At 44.9% G+C, this 25,385-nt stretch overlaps 1 protein-coding gene across 14 annotated transcripts in view; it reads right to left on the bottom strand.

Moving 5' to 3' along the window:
- Positions 1 to 22,088, bottom strand: part of RyR (Ryanodine receptor) — a 31,266-nt gene extending 9,178 nt beyond the window's left edge. For 3 of the 14 annotated variants that reach the window (XM_070212675.1, XM_017146280.3, XM_070212687.1), the window contains exons 1-20: positions 22,022 to 22,088; positions 19,676 to 19,843; positions 16,748 to 16,951; positions 16,445 to 16,456; positions 15,772 to 15,849; positions 15,319 to 15,707; positions 14,730 to 15,254; positions 14,546 to 14,670; positions 12,842 to 14,264; positions 10,597 to 11,200; positions 10,360 to 10,459; positions 8,458 to 8,662; positions 7,358 to 8,117; positions 6,134 to 7,293; positions 5,722 to 5,916; positions 5,529 to 5,644; positions 2,768 to 5,040; positions 1,538 to 2,017; positions 879 to 1,016; positions 432 to 718 (exon numbers count right to left, since the gene is read on the bottom strand). In XM_070212675.1, the coding sequence (XP_070068776.1) occupies positions 432 to 718; positions 879 to 1,016; positions 1,538 to 2,017; positions 2,768 to 5,040; positions 5,529 to 5,644; positions 5,722 to 5,916; positions 6,134 to 7,293; positions 7,358 to 8,117; positions 8,458 to 8,662; positions 10,360 to 10,459; positions 10,597 to 11,200; positions 12,842 to 14,264; positions 14,546 to 14,670; positions 14,730 to 15,254; positions 15,319 to 15,707; positions 15,772 to 15,849; positions 16,445 to 16,456; positions 16,748 to 16,951; positions 19,676 to 19,729 (9,128 nt within the window). In that variant the 5' untranslated portion in view covers positions 19,730 to 19,843; positions 22,022 to 22,088. Of the gene's footprint in view, positions 1 to 431; positions 719 to 878; positions 1,017 to 1,537; positions 2,018 to 2,767; positions 5,041 to 5,528; positions 5,645 to 5,721; positions 5,917 to 6,133; positions 7,294 to 7,357; positions 8,118 to 8,457; positions 8,663 to 9,998; positions 10,099 to 10,359; positions 10,460 to 10,596; positions 11,201 to 12,841; positions 14,265 to 14,545; positions 14,671 to 14,729; positions 15,255 to 15,318; positions 15,708 to 15,771; positions 15,850 to 16,444; positions 16,457 to 16,747; positions 16,952 to 19,675; positions 19,844 to 22,021 lie in introns of all 14 variants that reach the window. The other 11 variants (XM_070212676.1, XM_070212678.1, XM_070212683.1 and 8 more) reach the window with 10 other exon arrangements.
- Between the last annotated feature and the right edge of the window lie 3,297 nt (positions 22,089 to 25,385).

The raw sequence follows: 25,385 nt of genomic DNA, 5'->3' as shown, positions 1-25,385 counted from the left end.
TATTCTTGATTACTGATCAATGATCAGGGTCACTAGCCGAGTCGATGTATCCATGTCTGTCTGTCCGTCCGTCTGTATGAACGTTGAGATCTCGGAAAATACAAAAGCTAGAAAGTTCGGATTACCCACACATATTCTTGGGCTTCCTACACAGCGCAAGTTTATTTCAGCCGAACGCCACGGCCCCTTTAACGCCCACAAAACATTTTAAAATGTGTCTAGCGCTCTTATTTTTAAAGATTTCTGAGAAGTATTAATGCTATTTTGTTGTGTTTATTTAAACCTATCGAAATGTAGAAGAAATTTTTCAAATCGGACCATTCGTTAAAAAGTTATGCGCAATCAAAAAAATGTTATATATCTATCTTCCTCGCTCTCCCTTTAGCTGAGTGACGGGTATTAGATAGTCGGGACACCAATCGATTACTTACTTGTGCAGCTTGTAGCCCTGGTACTGCATGTACTTGAGGAACTCCTGCGAGCGCTCTCGATCCTTCTTCTTCTCCTTGTCGGTCAGCAGATCGTAGGGCACCAGTTGTGGGTGGATAACGCCACCGCAGCCATTCAGCTCCTCGTTCTTCTTCTTGGCCCAGATGTCGTGGGAGTTCTCCGCCAGCCGCTCGGCCATGTTCTGCATCTCCCTGCTCAGTGTGAGGTTGCTCATGTCCACCGGGTGCGGATTGTAGTTGAACGGGCTGCCCTCGTTCTGGAATTCGTGCTATCGGTGTTAAGGGGGCGGCAGAGTGGAGGGCGTGGGCGAGGACGTGGCATTAAGACAGAAAAGCCAATTCGCAAAAACGGATAGATAATTTTGGAAAATGGGTTAGAGGGCGCTTGAAACGAGGATTAGTGAGTAGGTGCTCTTGGTTGCTACATACAATCTGGGGCTTCGACTGACGACGCGTCGATCCGCGATGATTCAGCGGCACCTCCACCTCGGAGTGCTCCACGGTCCATCCGATGGCCAGCAGACCCTTCAGGCACTCCCGCACTGGATCCCGGTAGCGCTCTCGTTCCTGTCAAGGAGAATTGATAAATAAGTTGCTTTTCCATCAGACAAGTTTCAATTGTCCAGTATTACTTTCGATCTCAATCGAACGATTACGTGTTAGCTGATGAGTTAACTTAGAAATATTAATTAAAGAAATTAGCACATTTAAAAATTAAGTGAAATATATGTACTTTTGATGTCACTGAAATTGGTTTAATATTTAAATTGAGTAAAATTTCTAAATTGTAAATTTGGCAAAAATACCGTAAAGATTACAAGGTCTTATTTTTGTATTAAATAATTTTTTTTTTAGTAAAATAAATATTAACCGTTTTCTCTATTTAAATCTCTGTGACACCAAATTAACCTAAAAATTTCAAAAAGTCACTGTTAGAAAAAGTATGATAAAGTAAAATAAATAAACAAAAGTTAATAAAATAGTGATATCGATTAGTTAAGGCTAGAAAATAAAAAAATAGTATACATGGTTAATGATGAATGGATTTAGTAAAGATGCTAATCCAAATGACCAACTGGTCTACGTACGTATTCACTGAGCATGTTGTAGGGCTTCAAACGAGGATGTTTACGATCGTTATCGGATCGGATTTCTCCGTACGTCCAGCTGCCTTCCAAGCGACGACTGGCCCAGGCATCGTGGTAGTGCTCACTGAACTTCTGAACCAGCGAGTTCAGGTCATTATCCAGATGCACGTTGTTGGTGTCGATGGGATTGGGCATATATTGCGGCTGATCCGGGGCGCCCATCTGGCGGCCATAGTAATCCTCGTCCGTGTTCTTGGACAGACTGTAGTCGGGGGGCAGGGCGCAGCCGATGGCAATGAGGCAGGGCAGTGCTTTTCCGAACAGTTCCGGGTCATAGTCCATATTGCTGAGCGAGTCAAAAATGTTCGAGAACAGCAGCATCGTCAGGCGCTTCTCCTCGTCCGATGAGGCTCCATAGGAGCCCTGGCCTTGAGTTGAGCCGTAATATTTGGCGCAGCGATCGAAGTGCAGGGTGAGAAGCTATCGGGAGTAAGGTAGAACGGTATTAGTTGATAAAGAAAGTTGGAATTCTTAATAGTGGTGTTATATTATTTAAATAGTTTGATTACGTTTCAGTTAGGAGTTAGCAAAATGCTAAATTTAATTGTAATTATGTGCCAATTAATCGGAACTTTTAATAAATATTGTTATGAGTGTATAAAACATTGTAAGAAATTTCTTTTAAACATTTTTAAAGTAAATGTTAGAAAATATTAAATGAAATAAAAACCAACGTTAAATATAAGTCAAAAACCTGATTAGTTTGTTATTTAAGTAAATTAAGCACTATTTTTATGAGTTATTAAAGTTATGTTCTTATGGTTTTATGATTAAAATGATTTGATGAATACTTGCTTAATGAATAGCATTATTTCAGTTAAAATTTGGAATTATCATAAATTAGGAACTTTTAATAAATAGGTTAGAAAGTATTAAATTTAAATAAAACCAACATCAAATATAAGTTAAAACCTGATTGGTTTCTTATTTTAGTAAATTAAGCACTATTTTTATGAGTTATTTAAGTTATGTTCTTATGGTTTTATGAATAAAACGATTTGATGAATACTTGCTTAATAGCATTATTTCAGTTAAAATTTGGAAATAAATTAGCTAGCAATATTTATAATTATATAACAACTATTCAAAGAAATAATTGATCAGTGTAGTGAGCATAATTAAAAACCAGTTTAAGTAAAAAAAGAAAGGAAACCCCAACTCTTTGCTCACCCGGAGGGCCACGGTGGTGTACTCGGACAGCTTGGACACATCCACAGTCAACTTGCGCAGCAGCTTGAGCAGCATGGCAGGTTGCATTTGGGATGTGAGGGCCACCAGGAAGTCGGAGACGGCCTCGCGCTGCCCCTTGGTCAGCATACGGTTCTTGGACAGCCGATAGACCGTGTGCAGAGTGGCGTCCAAGAGGCTCGCGTAGTTCTCGGCCTCGTTGTAGAACTTGGAGTGCTTGATGAGCAGCGGCAGGATCGAGTTGCCGATGTAGCGGTTCATGGCCAGCGCCATGTCGCTCTCGGATCCATCGCTCTTGTCCAGAATGGTGGCGGTGCGGAGGTCCGGCAGGAAGGCGTCCTCCAGCAGGCGGTAGAAGAGGTCCTGGGCCTCGATTCCATAGACGCGCTCCAGGAAGAGCACGATGCTCTGCTTGTTGTTGGGCAGCAGGCCCGACGGCATGTCCGACTTGGGCTTCTCCTCGCCGGGCGCCGTCTGTGACAGGGTAAACTTAAGGCTGAGCACCCCCTGCAGATCCTCCAGTGGCACCAGAGATCTCAGAATAGCTCTAGCCCTCAGGGACTCGTTCTTGCCCTGCTCGATGACCGAGGCGTCCGGGGCACAGCGGCCTAGCAGGTCCACCAAAGTACAGTAGAAGTTAAGGATGGCGGCACCGGTGTCTATGTAGTCCTCATCCTCCTCACCCTCCGGCAGCGGGTGGGTGAAATTCAGTCCCGCAATGGTGCCCTCGGCCTCGTCCTGCATCTTGCAGCGATCCGAGATGCGCTCCGACATGCGATTGGCCTCGACGATGGCGCGGAACAGACCTTCTCCTTCTCCTCTTAGAGCCGGTCCCAAGCATTCCGGACGACGGATAAGAAGTCGAATGACAAGGTTCGCATTCTCCTCGACACTCTCGCCGTTGACCCAAACGCAATAGCGCAGGAAATCCAAGTATCGCTCTCCCTCCACGGGATCCCAGCCGAGATCCGGATAGCCCTTCTCCACGAGCTCCGAGTTGCTCTGCAGGCCGCAGCGCGACAAATAGACGGCGATCTTCTCCAGATAGTGTTCCCTCAGGGCCAGAGCCAATTCTGTGTTCTCCATCAGACTCGAATATGCCACATCCAGGGGCGTGGATCCTCGCAGGCTGGGCCGTGCCAGCAGAATGTTAGCGTTGTCCAGCAGAAAGTCAAAATGATCGAACATGGCCTTCTGGTTTTGCCGGCCAGTGCGGCAGAAGTAGCAGAGGAATCGGCAGCAGGCCACCACCATCTCGTGCGAGGTGTCCTTCTCCTTCGAAGGTGCTCCCTCTGCCACCTCCGTTTGGGTGGGCGCATCACTCTGGGCCTGTGCCCGCCGTCCCAGCGTGTTCATCATCACGGCCATCACGTTCTCGTGGACGCGCAGGATGCGTATGAGGTCCGGGTGCTGGAAGAAGGTGGCGTTGTTCACCAGCTTCCACAGGCGCTTGCGCATCAGCTCCTCCTCCTCCTGGCTCATCTGGACGGGCAGCAGGGCGCGTATCTGGCTGAGGCCCACCCACATTTCGGCCACATCTTCGCGGGCCCTCGTATTGATCACGTAGGTCTTCTCCAGGGCGCGGACCAGTTCGCCAACCGTATCGTATTGGCGCAACAGCAGGCTAAACATCTCGCGCACCAACTTGGGATTCTCAATCTGTGACTCCTCCGCCCAGCTGACAATTGTCTTGATGAGCACCTTGCGGAACACCTCCTCGGGTGTCTTCTTCTCCGGCTCCTCCACCTCCTTGGGCCCCTCCTCCAGCTCCTTGACGGTGTTGATGAAGTTGTAGATTTTCGTTATGGGTCCTGTCTTAATCTCCTCAATCGCTGCGCCTTCGACGCCATCGGGCTCCTGGAGAGCGTTGAGCGACACCTTCTGCATGAGGAAGTCGTGGAAGTCGCCCAGGCGGCTGCGCAACTCAAGGCCACAGGTACAGTTGTCCTGGTCATCGGCCTCGAGGTTCTTGAAGCAGAGAATCTGGTTCATCTGCTCCCGCGGCGGACAGCGGAACTCTTTAGTCTTTTTGGCCGCAACAGCACTGGGCAAATCGGATTGCTTGATCTCGATATAACGTCGCAACTGATCGGTCTGCAAATCGCCCACGAAGTCGTGCGAGAACGCGATGATGCTCTCCACGCGGTGGCGCAACTGGGTGTCGTACAGGTGGTGCAGCAGGTAGCACATCTGCAGCTTGGCGCCCTCGGCCATCTTCATGGTCAGCAGACCCTTGCGGTGTTCATCCTTGCCCTCTGTGAAGGAAGATTTATGGTTTACAAGGGCTTGGGCTTTAAGAACTGGGCCGTAAAATATGGTCAACTAAGTGATTTACTTTCCAGTATCAAAAAGTAGGCCCTTAAGAAGTTGAATTTGATTACAGTCTATTTTATTCAAAAATCAAACAGATTTTATGATACCAGTAAAAAATTCTACAACAAAAGTTAAAAATATCAACTAAGTTAAAAATATCAACTCAATGTGACTAGCGCGATAATTATAAGTGTAAAATGTAAAAAAATAAAAAAAAAATAAAAAATTAGGAATTTTCATAAAGAAAGCTTCTGTTAATTTGTTATAAATTGGTTTTGAAAACTATAATTAGAAAAATAATTGACATGGGATATGGGATATATGGGGATATATTCCAAAACAATTATTCTACGGATTATTCTACGGAATTGAACCATTTAGATGACCATATTCTACCAACCCACTTAAACTTAAGGCGTCCATTACTCACCCCTCTCGAAGGCTGCATCCCAGGTCTCCGGATCGATCATGACCAACAGCCGCTGGACATCTTCGTCGGTCAGGACGCCGACCAAGAGCAGGCGGTCTGTGAGCTTGATTAGAGGGCTACAAGGCAAACGGGTATGATGGGGCTATCACTATAGGACTCTCTATGGACTAGGTAGAGGTAATAAACTACTCACAGGAAGAGGTTCTCGTTGGTCCAGCCGATGGGATCGCGGTTGTGCACCTGATTGATCTCGACGGCATCCTTCAGCGCCTCCATGACAAACTGCCTGACTACCTCTAGGGGGAACTTCGGGGAGTACAATTGGTCGATGTCGGGGATCGGTTCGCTGGAAACACTTGGCATACTAGATGTTGCAATCACAGGGGGTCTGGACGGGTGTTGTTTTGTCGGTTGTTGTGTCGGTGCAGGAGGTTTCGATGGTGGTCGATGTTGGATCAGGTGTTGTGTTGGATGCAGATGCAGGACCGGGAGATTCGAAACAGAATGAGGTATGAACAAAATCGAACGGATAATCAGAATGCCATGTCCCCAGGAGATCTGTGCATTGTGGGTAGAAAAGGCGAAAGGTAAAATGGTCAACTCACGTGATCTCGGTCATCCGCAACTGCGGACGCACTGACTCCGTGACCAGGGATCGCAGCGAGTGCTGCATCTCCTCATCCGAATACAGCTCCTTCAGTTCGGCGCCCAGCGGTGTGATGTACTCGTTCTTGCACACCTCCATGGTGGTGGCATGCGACTCCAGATGCAGGGCGATCAGCAGGTCGTAGAAGCCCTGGCGCAGTGGTCCACTCATGTACTCCGACCGGATGGCGTAGAGCAGCTGCTTCTGGTCCACATGCTGGCACAGGGCGTGGGCGGCCCTGTAATTGGACTGGTAGCACAGGGCAGCATACAAGGTTAAACTGTGGGCATGGAAGGACAATAGCTTGTCCATCTCGATTAGCTCTAAAATATCGATGCAGCGATCCTCCTCGGGGATGTGCAGGGCCAGCATGGACACGGGATCCTCGCACAGCATGGACCAACCCCTCACATCGGATAGCTTCAGGGCATGCACCTGGAGCGAGGTATTCGGAACCCTGGCCCACTGATGCGGACGCAGGCACTGGACCTTCAGGCGCGGCGGCGACTGCGGATTAATGTGCTTATCGCTGGTGGGCAAAACGGCCGCCGAAAGCGGCAGGGTGGTGGGTGTGCGGCCCAGTTCGATCTGGAGGATCTCCTTGCTGGTGGCCTCCACGAAAATGGCCGGGAAGAGCTTGGTGTCCGGCTCCATCATCCAGCGGTGCGAAGTGTCCTTGCCCTCGCAAGTGAAGCGAATGATGCCGGTGGCCGTGTCCACAAAGCAGCCAACGAACATGCCCTGCGAGGCTCCCTTGCCGGAGGCATCCTGGGTCACCTCGTTGAAGAGCTCGTCCGCCCGCACCACATAGCAACTCTGGCGGTCGATCCGTTCGATGGCCATCTCGTAGTCGTCCTCGATGTAGACCGATCCGCGGCGCACCTTGTTCTTGTTGAACTCCTTGCTGTGCAGATGGTACTGGGTGGTCACCCAACCGACGTACACGTGGGTGGGATCCTGGCCAGGGAAGATGCGCACTCCGTAGAAGTACTCGTTGATCAGCTTGAGGCACTCGGCGTCGAACATCTCGTCGCCGGAAGTTTCCACCGGCTGTTGACCCAGATTCGAGGAGCTCAACTGCTTGGGTCCCTGGGCCACGGGACTGGGCGGGATTTCAGCCTGTAAATGGGTAGAGTGATTATAGTTTTTAGGGGTTTCCTAGTGACTTCGAACCATAACCTACATTGTTTAGCCGCAGCGTGGGTGCCCGCGTGACCATCTGCTGGTTGACCACATTTCTTCCATGAGCCACCGTATTGCGGCGCTCCAACGAAGTGTCCCGATTGCTGGCGCCCATTTTCTCGCGGCTCTGGTCACGTGACTTCTTCGAGAAGAACTTGAAGGGACTGCGTCCGCGCTTCTTCTTGTCGTCCAGCTCCTCGCCCAGTCCGTTCATGTCCAGCACGGAAGTGGATCGCTGCATTTCGTCCAGGGCGGCCGACATGTCCGTTTCGAAGGTGATATTCCGGGTGAGGGATCCCTTTCGCGGCGGACGATGTGGTCCCCCCCGCATCATGTGATCCGCCTCGGCATCGGCGTGCTCATCGAAATTCCTGGTCAGACCCTTGATATCGTTCATATTGAAGCCGCCCTTGAGCATGTGGTCCATGTGGGCGGCCTGGGTCTGCACCTGCATCTGGGCAGCGGCCTCCGCCTCGCGCATCAGCCGGTACTGCCGGTTCTTGATCTCGTCCCAGCGTCGCGCCTTCTCCTGCTCGCTGATGAACTCACCCATGCAGGTGACGGGCAGCGACAGGCGCAGGAACTCCCAGTTGGCCTTCTCCATCGTCTCGAAGGTGTTGTGCGAGATCTTTAAATGCGGCGGGGTGTCGGCGCCGCCGGGAATGCGAGTGACATCGATGCGGCAGTCGGGCATCTCCTCGGTGTTCTCGAAAATGGGCTGATCCTTGGTGTACCAGTGGGTCACCGGACGTCGCATGTTCCTGCAGGGCAGTTAGGTAATTTGGTAAGGAAATAAAAGGACCTACATTTATTATAGACACAAAAAAAGCATTATCACGTAAAATCGATATGGTCATGTAAATTTCAGGTCATATCCATATCGTTTTTACATTTATTATACACACAACAAAAGCATGTTCACGTAAAATCGATATGGCCATGTAAATTTCAGGTTATATCCATATCGTTTTTACATGAAATACTCTGTTCGACCAGATCAAATTTACCTGGCCTTATATCAAATTGAAATTGATCTTAAATAATGTAAAATCGATCTAGGTTTCATATCGATTTTTTTTGGTGTACATTTATTATACTTACACGCAGAAGGGCTCGTAGCCCTCTTGCAACCCACAAGTGGTGAAGAACTTGAGCGAGTCCACGTCCTGGCCGTAGATGAGCCTGGCCTTCTGGCCCACTCCCAAAGTGCAGGCGGGCACAAAGCCCACTCCCTCGGCGGTGACGTCGGCAAAGGTCGTCTCGCCTCCAAGGGCGTCCATCAGAAGTTCTCCGTTCAACGAGAAGCCTGCACAACGATTGATTACCGTTAATGGGGTCGGGGTTTTCGGGGGGGAGCGACTAAACGGTTGCTAATGATGAGTATATTGAAACCAAGAACCAAGCAGCTTCTCAATGAATTCCGAACGGGCCTGGGCCCCAAGAACCGTATTCGTATTCGTATCCGTATCCGATTTGTTTCGTTCGTCCGGAATCCATTAAGCAATTTAAATTCCTCTAGGAAATGCGTGCGTATTAATTGGCATTTGAGTTCGCCTTGCAGCTCACTTGCATTATATTGTTATTATATTGTCTGGACTAGAGTAGTGTTTAACTGGTTGGGTTCGTTTTAGTTGGCAAAGCTAGGATTATAAAGTCAAGCAAGCTATTAAGTACTTGTGTTAGCTCTCATGCTAAATATTGTACAATTGGATTGAATTGATATTGGATAAGTACGTGTCGTTAGTAATTAGTAATTACAGGCAGTTACGAGAGAGTAAAAAGCTTGGGGATGAGCTGATGTGTCACCTGCTCCTCAGGCACCCGGGCTGCTAATCAGGCACCACGCTCCTTGTTAGGCGTTCGGGGTGTTCAAAGTAACAATAGTTGGACATTAGAGCACGGGAATTGGATAGTCGAGAGTGAGAGTCTACGAGAAGCTGGCATTGATGAACTTATGCTTTGGTCGGACGATTCTATGAGTGGGCTTGGTTCTATGTCCGTCGGGTCTGAAATGGCTGATCTACTTGATCTGAGTTATCCGGCCACAGTTCAATTTCTCTCAAGGTAATTTCCTATTGAAAGCAGTATTATATTTTAAATTTAATTAAATTAATTGAGAGCTTTTAAAATAAAACTGAGATTGTAAAAAATAAAAAAAATATTTTACAAAAAAAAAAAAAATAAAAATAAATAAAAATTGATGTGCAGAATATTAAAATAGTATTTATTACTTGAGAGCTTTTTAAATAAATAATAATAAGTACAATCTCAGTTTTATTTTAAAAGCTCTCATTTAGTTAATATTATTTTAATATTCTGTACATTAATTTTATTTTTTTTTTTAATTGATTTTTTTTTTTTTAAATTTAATTAAATGCCTTGAAAAACCCCTCAAATTGTTAGAAAGTGAACTGTTACCGGGTCCGTATTTATTACTGGGGTGGTTCGCTTTTGCAGGGTATCTATAAATAGGTAAATGCGTGGGTACCACATGGCCTTCGCATCGCTGGACCTGCGGCACTCGGTTCGCCGATGGCTCTGGTTCACATTTAGTAGATATCAAAAGCACGGAGGTGTGGACATTCCTTGAGGGGGGTGCTTATAGAAATTCACATTACAACAGGGAGGCGAGCAATTCTTACTAATTGTGTGGTCGGCCAGGTCTAGAAAGACGCCGACTATGTCCCCGGGTCCGCACTGTTTACCGAAGGATTCACTGACGCCACCATAGACTTTCTCTTCCTAAAAAGTTGGATTGCAAGTGACAAGATTTAGTCGCGTTTCGATCGATCAGTTTTAGTATGAGTATCGCCCTAAACGAATGTGACTCTTTACCCTGTTGGTTGTTTGTTAATGATCGTTTATGAGAGTGTCGCTAAATTAACAAATCAAAAGAGAACGAAATCGTTGATTAAGTTGAAAAGTTGAGTTAAACAAAATGCGTTCGATCAAAATAAATAAAATCAACGTTGATGCACGCTGCTAAAGCGTCTAGGTCCTTACTGATCGTTAGCTCCTTGACATCGATGAAACAACCAATGACATCGCCAGCCTCATACCGCACTCCGAAGTGCTCGATGGATCCGGCGTGCATTTTGGTCACCTATAATCACGGGGTTTTGGGTTTTGTTTAAGTCGATCTTCTATTAAGGCAGTCGATCTTCTATTAAGACAGTCCCTCTATCAAACCTCCCATTTAGCCTATGAATGATATGGACCCCCTGCCCTCCCTATACTCACATTGTGTCCATCGAAGGCCCAGCTGGTGTCCTCGCTGCCCAGCATCGCTCCAGGATAGCAATCGGCCCGGGCCCAACCCACTCGCATGGGTCCGGAGGTGAGGACCTCGAACTCGAAGTACCACTTGCCCGAAGTCACCGCGTAGTTGCGTTCCACCCTGTAAGTCCGGAATCCGGCGAACTTCAAGCGTTGTGCCTCGGCAAGCAGGGCCTCAGTTCCCTCGCCTGTAGGTGGATCCAACACATAGCCGTAGACCAGAAGGGTTCGCACCGTCTCCGAGGCCGTGTCCCTGTTGGCCTTCTTGATGGCCTCGTCCACCTTGGCATAGGGCACTAAGTGCGGGCTGCGGTGGTTCTCGCTGTCCTCGTTCAGGCCATAGGTCCAACCCTGCTGGATGCGCTCCCGAGCCCACAGGTTATGGGTGTTCTCGGCCAGCTGGTCCACCAGCTCCTCCAATTTGGGCGTGAGTGTCACGGCGCTCAGATCAAGTGGCGCTGGCTTGTAGCCATTGCCCTGCATGAAGATCTCGTTGGGCAGGCGCACCGGTCGAATGCGGGCTGGTGGTTTGTCCATGGTTATATAGTAGCCCAGCGAAATGATTGTTCTGCAAAATGAAGAAGGTTACTTAAGGTATCTTATCACTATGGACGGCAGTCCATGTAGTGACGAAGCGCACCAGGAGAGTGTGCGAAGGCGACTACTATTATATAGCCGCAAAATTGAAAATCTGCTGTGATAGTCCGATCGTAATGAGTAATACACCAATCGAAAGGTATTGCAAAAACTTAAAGGATTGCATACCAAGACTTTAAGAAAATCAATTGGCTTGGGAGAGAGAGCGGTGAAAGTGAAAAAGTGAAAATTTCGAAATTTGGAGCTGTTGGGGCCGGTGGGGATAAATGCCCCCTCGCAATGTTTTAGTTGTATTCCTCTTGAAAATACCCGTCGAATGAGGGGTCATTTGTCAAAATCCGACGCTCCGTTCAAAAGTTATAGCCAAAATAAGATTTTCTTCTTCTTCCCAAAATGAAAATTTAATTCTGTTTGTCCACTTGTCCAAAATATGTTTTTTAAGTTCTGAAAATTTGATATGACGTTCATCACATCGATATAAAAAACTTTTGTTCTACCACTTTTGGAAAAACTAGCTAGTTTAGCGGGAAAACAGCTATAAATAGCTAAAATTCGGAAAGCCGTAACTTCTATACTACTAAAGCTACAGACTTGTGCTGCATCTCGTTTGAAAGGTATTTTTAAATGCTATAAACGCTTTCTATATGCAATTTGTGTAAATGTAATAGTTAAAAAAATATGAACAAAAGACAATTTTTTAAAACTTTTTTTTTAGCTTTTTTTTATTTTTCTCAAAAACGGCTCTAACGATTTTCTTTAAAACTTTAAACTGTATAGCCCTTGAGATTCCTTAAATTTTGGTATATAACACATTACTGTAAAAAGTCACGTTTAAAAGTTATTTTTATACGAAAATAGCCACTTTTGCAAGCTCGAACTACTAACGCTCCCTGAGTATTGAATTTTGTGTGAGGGTATTCGAACTGTATTTTAGGGTCATGGAATCAGTAAATTTGCACTTAAGAGTTCCATATAGGAATCTTTTGTTCTACGACTTTTGGAAAAAGCCGCTACTTTAGCGGGAAAAAGCTAAAAATAGCTAAATTTCGTTAGTTTGTAAGTTCTACACTACTAAAGGTACAGACATGTGCTATACCTCGTTTAAAAGGTATTTTGAAATACTTCAACGCCTTTTTAACTTAATTTGTTAAATTACAATAGTTTTAAAATTATGATTGACCAATTTAAATTTAAATGTATATATTAGCTCCTATGAGAGCAAATGTAAACAAACAAAAACTTCTGATATCAAATAAAAACACCTCTTAACGAGGTAAAAAACTAGTGACGACCGCACCTTCAACATACAAAAGTTCTGATATCAACATTTGTGACGAAAAATTATTACACTCGTCATTAAATAGACTTTCTAATATTTTCTCATTCGGCACGCTGCAATAGAAAATGCCTGTGAAGGGAAAAAGGCTGGAATAGTCTGCTAGGGCGGGCCGAATGAGAAAATATTAGAAAGTCTATTTAATGACGAGTGTAATAATTTTTCGTCACAAATGTTGATATCAGAACTTTTGTATGTTGAAGGTGCGGTCGTCACTAGTTTTTTACCTCGTTAAGAGGTGTTTTTATTTGATATAAAATAGATAGCTAGACTTACTTGAGCGTTTGTACCGCCAGTTGATTGTCGTATCGCTTCTCCGCCGCCGGCAGCTTCTCGAAATGAGTGAGGCAGGGATGAATGCGATGGTAGTCATCACGGTGCTCGCCCCACGACCAGCCAGCCTCGATCTTGTTTAGGGCCCACATCTCGTGGATATTCTCGGCCAGCTTCTCTTTGATTTGGTCCACAGAACTGGGCAGTGTGACACCCGTCGTATCAACGGGTTTCGGAACAAAGGCATTGTCATCCTCGATCAGCCAAGGTCCGGCCAAAACGTTCTTGCTGAGATTACCGAAGTAGAAGCAGGGATCCAAGCTGAGAATCTGCTGCGGCATGAGGCACTGCACCAGGGCAGAGAAGCCCATGGGCGGGGCAAACTTCAGGCGACCATGATCTCCGCCGAAAAGGAAGCGACAGCTCAGTTTCGAGGAGCAACTCATGACGGGGAAAAACATTCCATCCAGGTTAAAGTCACGGAAGCTGCCGCGCACTTTCACTCCGTTGAAGGTGAACGTGATGATGGGAACCGACAGATCGATGGCCACTCCGATGACATCGCCCTTGCGGATGAAGGGCTCCTCGGGCAGCGCATCCAGGACTGCGGTCTTGCGACCTCCGGTCCAGAAATAGGCACCATCGAATCCAAAGGAGTACAGGTCATCGCCCACTCCGTTGCCACCCCACTTCTTTCCGCCACCCGGATACGGGACATAACCAGAGGTATTGGCCCAGCCGATGCGCAAGTGGGGCATCATGTGCGTCGTCTGCTCGATGTGGTCCATGGTCACCTCGAAGTACCACTTCTGGTACATGGAAGAGCCGTCCACGCGGCCCACGAAGATGTTGGGTCGGATGCTGGCCACATGGTCGACCAGGAGGGTCTGCAGCAGCAGATTCTTGCCCGGCAGCAAAAAGTCGCAGATGTTGTTCTGCGAGGATCGCACCGCCACTCCGTTACCCACGCAGAGGGAACAGAGAACGTCCAGGACTTTCGGATCTCTTCCGTGCTTCTCCAGCAGCGAGATGATCACCTTGATGTGCTCATCCCGCATCATGTTCAGGGCCTCGGGTGAATCGATGAGCACGCAGTGGAGTACGTCCAACATGCCCGATCCCTCGCTGGAGGCCTGGGAACCCAGACGCGAGAACAGCCAGTTGAGCCGGTTGCTATTGGCGAACTGGGCGCAATTCGTGTGGTTGCCCTTGATGATGGCGGCCAGCAGTTGGTACAGATAGGTGGAGATGAGGTCCCAGCTCTGACCGGTCTCGTCGCCGGCCAGGAAGCTGGCTAGGAAGCCCTGCGAGGTGATTATGTTGATCTTGTCGATGGCCTCCAGGATCAGGTTGAGCACGCCCTCCTCCTGGAAGAGATCCTGTCGGTTGCGCAGGGCACGGAAGCGGTTCTGTTTCTCCTCGTGTTCTGGGGATTAGAATGAGGGGATTTAGTGAATCTGATGGGGATAGAGCTAAGGTGTAGAGATTGAAATATATCGAAATTATCGATATTATTCATATTTTTCAAACATCGATGTATAGGATGATAGGATAAAGCTAGGAGATTAAAATATATCGAAATTATCGATATTATTAATATTTTTTAAACATCGATGTTTTTTCTTAAGAACATGTAAATTAATGACCCGATATTATAAAGATATCGAAAATATCGATAATTTACAAGCTCTTTAGAGATTTCCTCACCCATATCATCTTCGGGTTGCGAGAAGTAGTTGATCAAATCCTCCAGGCACATGACCATCTCGTTGAGGTTGACCTTTTGGAAGAAAATGGAGTGCCGGCGATTGGACTGCAGTGTTTCCAGGGCCCTAAAACATACGAATGGGGTAAAGGATTATCTTTTAAATGGTACTCCCAGTAGACCCACGTAATAAATTGCGTGAAGAGGCTGCTGCACTTGCGGATGACGCGCGCCGTCTTGGACTCCTCCTCCTGGGAGCGCGAGAAGTCGAGGCAATCGTCCATCTTGCCCTCCTCGTGCAGAATGGCCTGCTTCTCCTCCACCTTGCCCACGCCCTTCTTCTTCGTCTCGTAGCTCTTGTAGCTGAGCCACAGACTCGTCTCGCAGTGCTGGACGATGACGGTGGTGTCGCCGTACTTGATGATCGGCGAGCCGATCACCTCCAGATCCTTATCCTCCAGCACCTTCTTCTCGTCGTCCTTTTCCTGCCGCAGGCAGAAAGTCGTCGTGGCAATCGAGGCCTCCTCCTTCTTCACCAAAATCAGTTCGTTGCTGTCGTTGACGCCCAAATAGCGTCCAGTGGTAATGTGCCGGATGCGCATCGGATGGTACCAGTTGATGAAGCCACCAGTCCACTTGGTGCGAGCGAGTTCCAGGCGCCACAGGGATCTCGCCTGGGCCATGACCACGCCGCCCTCGTAAATAACAATACTGCAAGGGAAATGGAGGGGGATTTAGTCAAAGAAGGTAGGAACTTCACGGTGATCTAACTCACTTTTGACCCGCCTCACGACCCCAGGTGCTGGGTATGGTCAGGCACTCGTCGCCGCCGTGAAAGAAGCGCAGCACATCGCCACCAAAGACATAGCCCACGTACTTCATCCTCGAAATGCCCGTGCCGTAGGGCTGAACGGACCAGTGGGTCACATGGAAGCTGGCGTTCACAATCGACTGCTCGTTCTCCTTGGTGGTATGCAAATACCTCTCGGTGGCCACCGACACCAGGATCAGATCATCTCCGACGCGCACCTTCTCGCCCTCGGAACGCTGCTTGCTCGCCGGATGAACCGTCCACCAACAAGCCTCTCCCTGGCTGTGCTCCTGCAGACCCACGTCGAAGGACAGCTTGTCGTTCGACGAGGAGGTGGACAGACAGGCCAAGTACTAAAAATGATAATTGAGATTTAATAGGTTCTTCTAAGCAATCATATATAAACAAAAGACTCACCATATCACTGTTGTGATGTCGGAGCAAAATGGCATTGCCGTATAGCAATGTCCTATGTCCCGATCCGGTGCCCTTGCCCTAGGTAAGTCGGTAAGTCATTAGAATTGGTTAGCCCTATCTGCAGACAGCTATCTCTAGGGGTTGGTAAGACTACAATCTACTAACTACTGCATAACAGTGGGAAAAGTTACGTATTTACGGAGTTAGGATGCAAAATGTTTGTGGTTGCTGATGGTTAGATCTATAAAGTACAGCCAAACAGAGAAGAAACTTGGGGAAATTTTTATAAAATTAATTTTGTTATAATTTGGAAAACGAAAATTGATCTTATAATTATTTTGTTTAGTTTAATTTATTGATTTTGTTGCTTTGATTTCTTCTCTGTACAGGAAAGGGATACGGAAATCCTCGTGTACTCGATTTTAATCACTGCCGAGTTAAGAGCTTTAATAACCACGCTTTATGCGTTTCGAATCTCTGTTTGGGAAAGCTAACAGTTCGTTTTTTTTTTTGGGAATTACTCCCGCAGAGATGTAATAAAGAAAGCAATAGCAGAGCGAGAAAGAACGAGCGCTACTTTACACAGACAGAGTGAGACAGACAGATAGAGAGTAAAAGAGAGAGAAGAGAAGCGCGATACGAGTAAAGAAGTAGAATTGAACGTAATACTTACAAGTCGACTATCCTGTTTTGTGGGTATTTAGAACAATTTTGAAAAATAACGAAAAATTGATAGGTTACAAATGTGTAGAAGAGAAGAGAAACGGGAAGAGCAGAGAATAGAGCATGCAGAGACCTAAGTAACTGGGGTAATTGTATCATCGTAATGCTCATGGGACATCGAAGCGACATGGATCACAACATAAAAGGGGCGGGACAGATTACTAAACGTTATGAATGCTCGGGATTCCCTTGGTTCGAAATGAGAGAGTAATACATATATCCGTGTTGGCCGGACTTCAGTGGCTATACTTACAGTCTCGGATCCGGCCGCCGTCACCAACTCCTGCAGAGCTCGCACCGACAGCGCCTGTTCGATGACGAACACACACTGCGACAGATCCGGCGGTACGTTCTTGTCGGCAATGTTCTCGAGGAAGCAGTGCCGGTTTCCAAATCCCTCGGCGGCCAAGCAGACACGCTCCCCCGTCGCCGTGCAGGAGAGCGTGACCATGTCCTCCTACAAAGTGCACCAGAAAAAGTAAGGCATTAGATGAGGGTCGATGAGTACGATCATAAGATTTATTTATTGTATTTTACTGTCATTTCTATGTGAAACTTATGAAACAGTTTTTAAGCTTTAATTGATTTGTTGAAACTAGAATCCTGAAATATTTCCTAAAATATTTATTGAAGTTTATTTGAAAATTTTAAAACCTATAAACAAACAAACATACAATACAGCCCTTTTAATAAATTCTTGTTTATATATTTAGTACATATATTATTTACATCTGTTTCAAAACAATATTGGCAAGATTACATTATATTATTAAATTAGTCATAACATTAGAAGTCATTGGTCTCTAATACCCTGTTCTAAGCGAATCTAAGATAAATATATTTTAAACAAAATATTACAAAGATTCTTATTTTAAAAACCAGAAGAAAATTCTCGAATAATTTATTAAATCTTTTTTCAAATTTGACCTTACTGTACACTCAGAAAATGAATCGCCCTGAATTTTAGAAAATCGCCTATGGATTTGCTTCACTGGCGATTTTTTTCTTTAAAATAAAAAAATTTTCTACTGGTAAAGAAAATTTTCTTCCAATTAATCAAAATTCATTAAATTCAAGAAATATTCCAGAAATATAGAAAAAAATCGCCAGTAAAGCAAATCCATAGGCGATTTTCTAAAATTTTTTTTTGAGTGTATTTAAAAGATAAAATATTGAATTTTTAATGTATTTTTTTATAGCACAACTAGTTTTGCAAATGCTCGATCTCGAGATCCAGAAAATATGAATATTGACCGTTTATCTGATTTCTTCGCGTGCAACTGGTGTTAGCTGTGAGTTAAGGAATTGGAGAAGAGTTTGGGCAACAATTAAGTCGTTAAGAGGCCCAAAGTTGTGCTGCAATTTTAATGAGACTTTGGCAACAATTCCGACCGGCAAGCCACCGCAATACCAATTGGCATTTGCCGACACATTCGACTCCCCAGCTCCATCTGCATCCTCTTGGCCCGTGAGCATCGAGCAGGGCGATGCACACGCAAATTGAGGGAATTGTTACAAGGCACTAAATGTGCAAATGAAAGGCCGTTGGAGGTGGAGATGGGATGTGGGTGGTGGGCGATTCCAGTGGTAGTTGGTTGTCCACACCCACATTCCCCGTTATCTTCCCCTTTCCTCGGCCAGTGCGATGTGATTTCGGGCCGGTGATGTTGTGTGTAGTCCAAGTTAAATGAACGGTAATGGATTTCGAATCGAGCAATTTGCATAATTTAAATGCGAATGAAGTGCCGAATCCTGACGCAGCAGCATCATTGTCTCCGGGCCCATCTATTTAAAATTTAAGCCCGACCGACCACATCCCGGTTTTTGGCATCTGAAAACTGCACTGCTCAATGACTCGATTTGCATTTGACTTCATTTCGATAAATGTTTTTGCAAACTTGCACTTTTTGGGTCACCCGCTTGTGAACTGTAAAGTTTTCCGGGCTTTTCGTGGGAGTGGCAGCAAATAAGCGTAATTTGACATCACTCGAAGGGAGGCAGGGGGGCAAAAGGGACTTCCCCGGGGACCTGGAGTCCTGTGTCTCTGCCGGGTCTTCTATATTTATTGAATTTCTGCTGCGGTGCGTGGGAAACGGGCCTGCGGGCTCACAAAGTGATACAAGGGGACTCGGTTGGCCCGCGTGGGTGCGATGGGTAAACTCAACTTTTGCCCTCAAACGTATTTATTTATTGCGGCAAGGTGTCGTCGCTGCTGACCTGACCTCGCTGACCCCCCGAGTGGGTGGGTGGGCGGTGGTCCCTTGGGCTGGGAGGTGTGGCACGTGGGCGTGAGGAAAGGAAAAGGAAGCAACACTATTTACTTATACCCCATAATGGCTGTCATTTGGCGCACCAGCTGTGGGCATTGATATATGGCGGCATTTGTCAGCTGACGATGTGTTCATCGAGGAATCCCTCCTCATACTCCTCCTCAACCATACTCCTCCCCCAAAGCCAGCTGGCTATGTAAAGTGGAATCAGACGAAAAGCTAAAGCCCCTGGTGGCCGTGATTGAATTTGTGACTCGAGTTTTGTATTTATTGTGTGCCATAAACAAAAGTTAGGGGCGCCTATAAATATGCATTACATATACAGCGGCAATGCGGAGCTGGGCCGGGGAAACGGGGAAGGACATCTTTTATGGATTGCCGGATATTTTATGACACCAATTGTGAAAAATCCCCCATGGATTTTATTGAGTGGACGTAATTGATTTTAGATGATCTGGCGTTGTCAGTGGAATTTAGGCTACACTTCGCATTGACCTGAACTTTTAAAATGGGCCTCTAAATTAATTTTTGTATTTTTTATAAATCAACGTCTAAATGTATAAGGTCGGTCAATATATTGATGGAAGTAAATTCCCATTAATCTACAAAGAACTTCGGATTTAAACAAAAATTATAGTTTTTTTCGCATATTTATTCGGTATTGTACGTTTTAATATTCTCAGTAAAAATGTTAAGATATTTTCCAATTAAAAAAATCATTTTTTAAGTAAAGATTTAAAAACAAAATAAAATATGAGAAATAAAAAAAAAATGGTTTTCAAAAGACTACGCTTAATTTTAAAAACTTTTCTAAATATCAGATCACATGATATACAAGGTAAGTAAGACCATAACACCATGAGGATAACATTTAAAAGGTAGGATTAATGATATATGGACCTTGTACTTACCGTTCTCAGGAATGAAACATCATCCTGCTCGGAGCCTCCCTCCGCTTCAGCCATTTCGTTTGGTTAACGCAACGACCGCAGCGCCTCCAAATCGGAATTTATATCGTAGCAGCGTTTGGATTTCAATTGTTCTGGGATTTCCCTCGGTCGCCCGAATCGGTTTATTTCCTTCAAAAGATTGGGAATATGTTTACGGTTAGCATTGGATTGTTTACACTCGTCACGGGTGGGAATGGTTCTCGGCGAGGGTTTCCTAATGGGCGGACAGAAGGCGAGTGGCACGAACTTTTGTTTATATTTTGGGAATCCCCCTTCCGCCCGACGTCGACCAACACAAACAGAGGCACCCACACACGGACCAACGGAGAGTGAAGAAAGCACTTTCTCTCTCACCCACTCTGGTTCGGCTTTTTGTTTTGCTCTCGCTGTGCGAACAGCTGATTCACTCGGTTCTGCGGTTATTTTCGCCATTTTGTGTGTCACTTGCCAATTTCGCCGCGATTTTTCGCTTGTTTTTTACACTTGTAATTATTCAGGAATTTATGTAGATATGTATGTATGTATTGTGCATATGTATAAGTTACTACCGGGCAAAAGGCCAAATAAATGAAACGAATTGCCGAACTAAATAAGCGTCCTCATTAAAGAGTTCAAAGTAATGTTACATGAACATTTAAGGGCATACCCCGACCATTTGGCTTTATAAATTGTTAATTTCCTATAATAGAAAAGGTATTTTAACCCTTCATAAAATCAAAACACCTTTTATAAGTATAAAATCCTTAATGTTATTAATTATTATTATTTTCTTAAAGCTTCTTAGGTGTATTTTATATTTTTTCCGCTCGATAACATTTTTGAAAGTGGCCAACAGGAACCTATTTCAAAAGAATTACATGTTCGAGAAAACTAGCGGTAAAGAAACTTCAAAGAATCTGTTTCGAGTATGCGTTTTGAAGATTTGTTTGATCTTTAGAAAAACGTGTTACTTTTCATTACAAAACTAAAGTGGCCTTGTTTATTTAACACCATACCCAATAGTTTTTCAAGCAAACAACGTCAAAGAATGAAAAATATGGGAGAAGGGTAGTTTCAAGTAACAGAACATATATATATTTCATATTTGTTTAGCGAAAATATTAAATAAATGCAAATTGCAATTTAATGAGTTTTAACATTTAAATTAGTTTCTATTTTTGGGTTCTGAAAGAGTACTAAGAAGTCAATACTGTAAAATACTTATGCGGCAGAATTAAGTCCCCTAGCAATATGAAACAAAAACGAAATCGTGTGAAATATATGTATATTCGTCGTTTTCACGGGCAATCAAAGTAATTAAGTGTTTTGGATTCGGCTAATCAAATGTATCCCTAATTTCCGCTTTCTAGCGTGGTGCTTCTGTGGGTGTCTAGTATGTTTCTGGGCAAGTGCCAACGTTACTTTGTCGACATGGCGTGCTCGACAAACTGGCAAACACACGCTATATATTTAGTGGTCGCACTTATATTTAGTCGCTGTATTTGTGGATTTATGTGCAACATGTTGCCATTCGTATATAGCGATTTCCCGAGAGTCCCGACGACGACGACTTCTAATTAATTGCTCTCTGGTGCGTGGGATGCGTTTATCCTTGGGCAAGGACTTTTCCCATTTTTCACTAGTTTGATTTCACTGGCTGGCGGCAGTCTGTCTGCGAGGCGAGGGATTCGGCTAGGGTATAAGGCGGCCATCGGTAATCCAAGGGTCCGATGGCACGCAATCCGCATCCGCCACCGCCATTTTGTTAAACCGGCAGCACCCGCACAAAAACGCACATATCTATGGTATAGATGAGGTAGCATACCCGGCACACCACAGGGGATTGTTCATTAGGAAGGTGTTTTTCTTATTTTTTGTCGAACCGAACCGAACGGAAGATCTTAGTTTTTGAAAACCCCTAACAATTCGTTGGCTTTCAGCGGTGTCGTGTGTTTATTTTTGGTCTCCACCGCCGCACGAAGATGACCCGAAGACGCGGAGCCGTTGCCGAAGGCGCACACATGTCCAAAAATATCACACGCAAAGGCCTGGGCAGCGCACAAAACTAGAGCACTTTCCGAATTTTTCATCAAATTTTCATATTTTACTTATTCGAATCGTCGGAATTATAATTGCAAATCTTATGCAACGCGCACACCACTGCGATTTTCGCCCTGGAGCCCAACTCCGCCACGTGCTCGCAGAGGGCGCGTGGAAATGGCGAGGCCGCCATGGATTTTCCACGTTTTCCACCCATTTCTCGGGTCCGCCGCACATATAGATTCTATACTCGATGCTGGCGGGCCAGCAGAAGCACGGCGAACTTACTTTTCGTGTCGATATTACTCTCTAGACTGACGACGAGCCCCGTCGGCGGCGACTACGAGTGCAGAATGATGAGCGATGGGCGGCGAGCAGCGAGAATTGCCGCTCGGCGAGCACAAAAAGCACTGCGGCACGCAATTCGCAGCAGCCGGCACAGTGGGTCGGAAAATGCGGAAAATGGATTTTCCTATTAAGACTTCAAATATTTAATAGAGGAGCTAAAAAAGCTTGAAAAAGATTATTATAATAAGGCTATCTAAAAGCTAAAGAAGGTCAGCTTAAAGCCTTGACAAGCTTTTTTATGTTATTCTTTTATTGACCCTTGAAAATAAGAAACATAATAAAAAAAACGGTTTCAGGACTACAATACACCGTTAAACAGCTTAAATTGTTTATTACATTTTATGGTAAGGAACTGTGTTCACATTAGTCCTTTTCCAATTACCATAATTGATAAGTTAAAATGTTATGGTAAGATAAAAAAAAGCAAATTATATCGTACTAAAAAGAGTAGTCAGTTGATATAATTTGGTTTTTATTTAATACATATCTGGGAGAATAATGTTATATTAACTTGTCTACCATCTACTTGTAATTGTAATGCCTTTTTTGTTACCCATTCAAGACTTGGCGTCTTCTTGATTTAATCTCATTACACAAGCAATATTTTATTTTTTGGTAGGCTGGAATTTAAAGGTATTTAAAATTTCGTGTTATTTATTTTCGAGGACACCGTGCGGCGATTCTTGCCCGAGGCGATTTCTCGCCGGCTTGCCTCGCCGCTTGTTGCTTGTTTGGCCGACATTCCTTCCTTTCTCCTTGCTCGCTCTGATTGCTTCTCTTTGGGCCTGGCTATTTAAATCAGCTGTTTGGCAATTTGGCTCGGGGAAATGCAGAAATGCCGAGAACATGAGTCTGGGGCACACGGGGAAAACAAATAAAAACATTTCGTGCGCGAATCTTAAAAGGTTTTCGATATTTCTTGTATAATTGCCAAAGCATTTCAGTTGTTCTTTTTGATTTTTTGAGTGCCTGCCAAGACGCCGGGACGTTGGCTCATTATGATGCTGTAATAGAAGAGGTAAAAATAAATCATATGTGGCCATCACACCGACGGGCGGCCAAATATATCTACTCATTCAACTTGAACTTGTCAGGCTTTTAATGAATGAAATGAATGAAATCATATTTTGCAGTCGCATTCGTTGGCGCTTTTCATTGGCTTCTTCTTGCCAACTGAGTCAGCGTCATTGGCTTGGATGCGATGCGTTCAGGCGGAACAACTTGAGATATTTTCTATTTAGACGGGTTGTGAATGGGCCAAAGGGTAAATTGCTGCGGACGTTGAGGGCTTTCCCATACGAACCATGCGGCGTATGCGTAATTTGAATTATTGCGCATTTCATTGCGATTCCTTACGAGCGTTTTGCCTGCAAAACAAACATGAGCTACACAGCGAAACAAAATCACAAACTTTTAATAGCCGCTAGTGACACATTGACACACATTAAAAACAGCCATAGAAAATATTAGTCGGAAATAAAATTAGTCAGCATTTGTCAGCAAACTAGACCATTCAGATAATTTATCCGCTTCATGTACCGGCATGTTTCCGCTTTATCCATGAATTAAAGCTTATTAAGTTTAAATTAAATTTGAAAAACACACACTCTATATCTGCATGCATTATAATGCCAAATGGAATTTTTTGGCCTTAGGACATACATCATTTGTGCAAATTGAATGAAAAAACAAGAGGGAACGTTATAGTCGGGTGCCCCGACTATCAGATACCCGTTACTCAGGTAAAGGGAGTGCAAGGGAGATAGTGATAGAAAACGTTGATCACGCATAACTTTTTAACGAATGGTCCGATTTGAAAAATTTCTTCTACATTTCGATAGGTATTGATAAACACAATAAAACTGCATTTTTACTTTTCCAAAATATTAAAAATTTTTAAATCGTATATAAGCGATTGTGGGCGTTAGAGGGGGCGTGGCACCATTTTGAAACAAACTTGCGCTGCGTAGGAACTCCTAAAATCTGCATGCAAAATGCCAATCTTCTAGCTTTTATAGTTTCTGAGATCTCAGCGTTCATACAGACAGACAGACGGACAGACGGACAGACGGACAGACAGACGGACAGACGGACAGACGGACATGGCTAGATCGACTCGGCTAGTGATCCTGATCAAGAATATATATACTTTATGGGGTCGGAAACGCTTCCTTCTCCCTGTTACATACTTTTGCACGAATACAATATACCCTTTTACTCTACGAGTAACGGGTATAATAATTTATGAATGTTAGTAAGAGCAGTGTATTTAATAAACAAGCCTTTTCATTTACACTGAGAAAAAAGGCGAAATTACCACGTGTTCTCGTTGGTAAAATTGCTTATTAATATGATGAAAATTTTATAATTACTCTAGTCTATATCCGAAAGTATGTTTTTATTAAAACACATTTATTTTATACTTATTTCTACAATTGTGTGTTTGGTTTTCATTAAAAATTGATTATTATTATTTTATGATTTATAATGGTTAAGTGTTGATTATATTTTACTGTGCATTTGGCGGGCTGTTTATATGGGTATTAGATTCCCACACAAATTAGCCAAGTGTGAGGCTGCAATGTGGGGCTGCAGGGCAGCGATAAACTTCATTGCTTCGAAATGAATTCTGCGCAAAACAATAAGCCTCGGGAAAGAAATCGGTTCTTTCTGGTCGCCTGAACTCGGGGACGCTGCAGCTAGAAGGATGTTCTTGTTGATTCAGGGCTGCATATGCGTGCCAGGACCTCCATATCCTCCTCTCCCTCAGAGGAGCTGAGAGCTAAGGATCCACATTATTGTGCAGGCAGGCGGAAAAGAAGGAGTACGCAAACTTATAATCGGCTCTTTCTCTATCTGTTTGTGTTTTGGGTCGGTTGGCCACAATTCATTACCGAGGAGGGTCTGCGGTTCCCGGGGAGGGGTCTTTGCGGTGGTTCTGAGAACGGTTTGCTTATGCGTGCGGCCTCTTTGATTGTCAGCCGGCAATTTTGCCAAAGGCATAATTGCTATCTATGCCCATTATTGCGGTCCCAAGCAGCTGTCCCCGTTGACTCCCATCTCCGGCTCCTCGACTCCTGGAAAATGTTAAATTTAATGATGGAATTTTACAGTTGCCATCGAGAGCTCGAGAGGCTCATGTTGCACACGGGGCCCGGTCAAGTTTCGCCCCTGATAATTTGCAAATCCTTGCGTCAATGACCATGACAATGATTATGCCAACGAGAAACTTTTCGGTCGTCATTGTTTCCTTAGTGACTTTGTGCCTCGTACCTCGTACCTCGGACCTCGATCCCTACTCCGC

This window comes from Drosophila takahashii, chromosome 2R (genome assembly GCF_030179915.1).
Source record: "Drosophila takahashii strain IR98-3 E-12201 chromosome 2R, DtakHiC1v2, whole genome shotgun sequence".
In the NCBI taxonomy this organism is placed as follows: domain Eukaryota; kingdom Metazoa; phylum Arthropoda; class Insecta; order Diptera; family Drosophilidae; genus Drosophila; species Drosophila takahashii.
The sequence above is the reverse complement of the archived record's forward strand: the minus strand, read 5'-3'. Positions and strand labels throughout refer to the sequence as shown.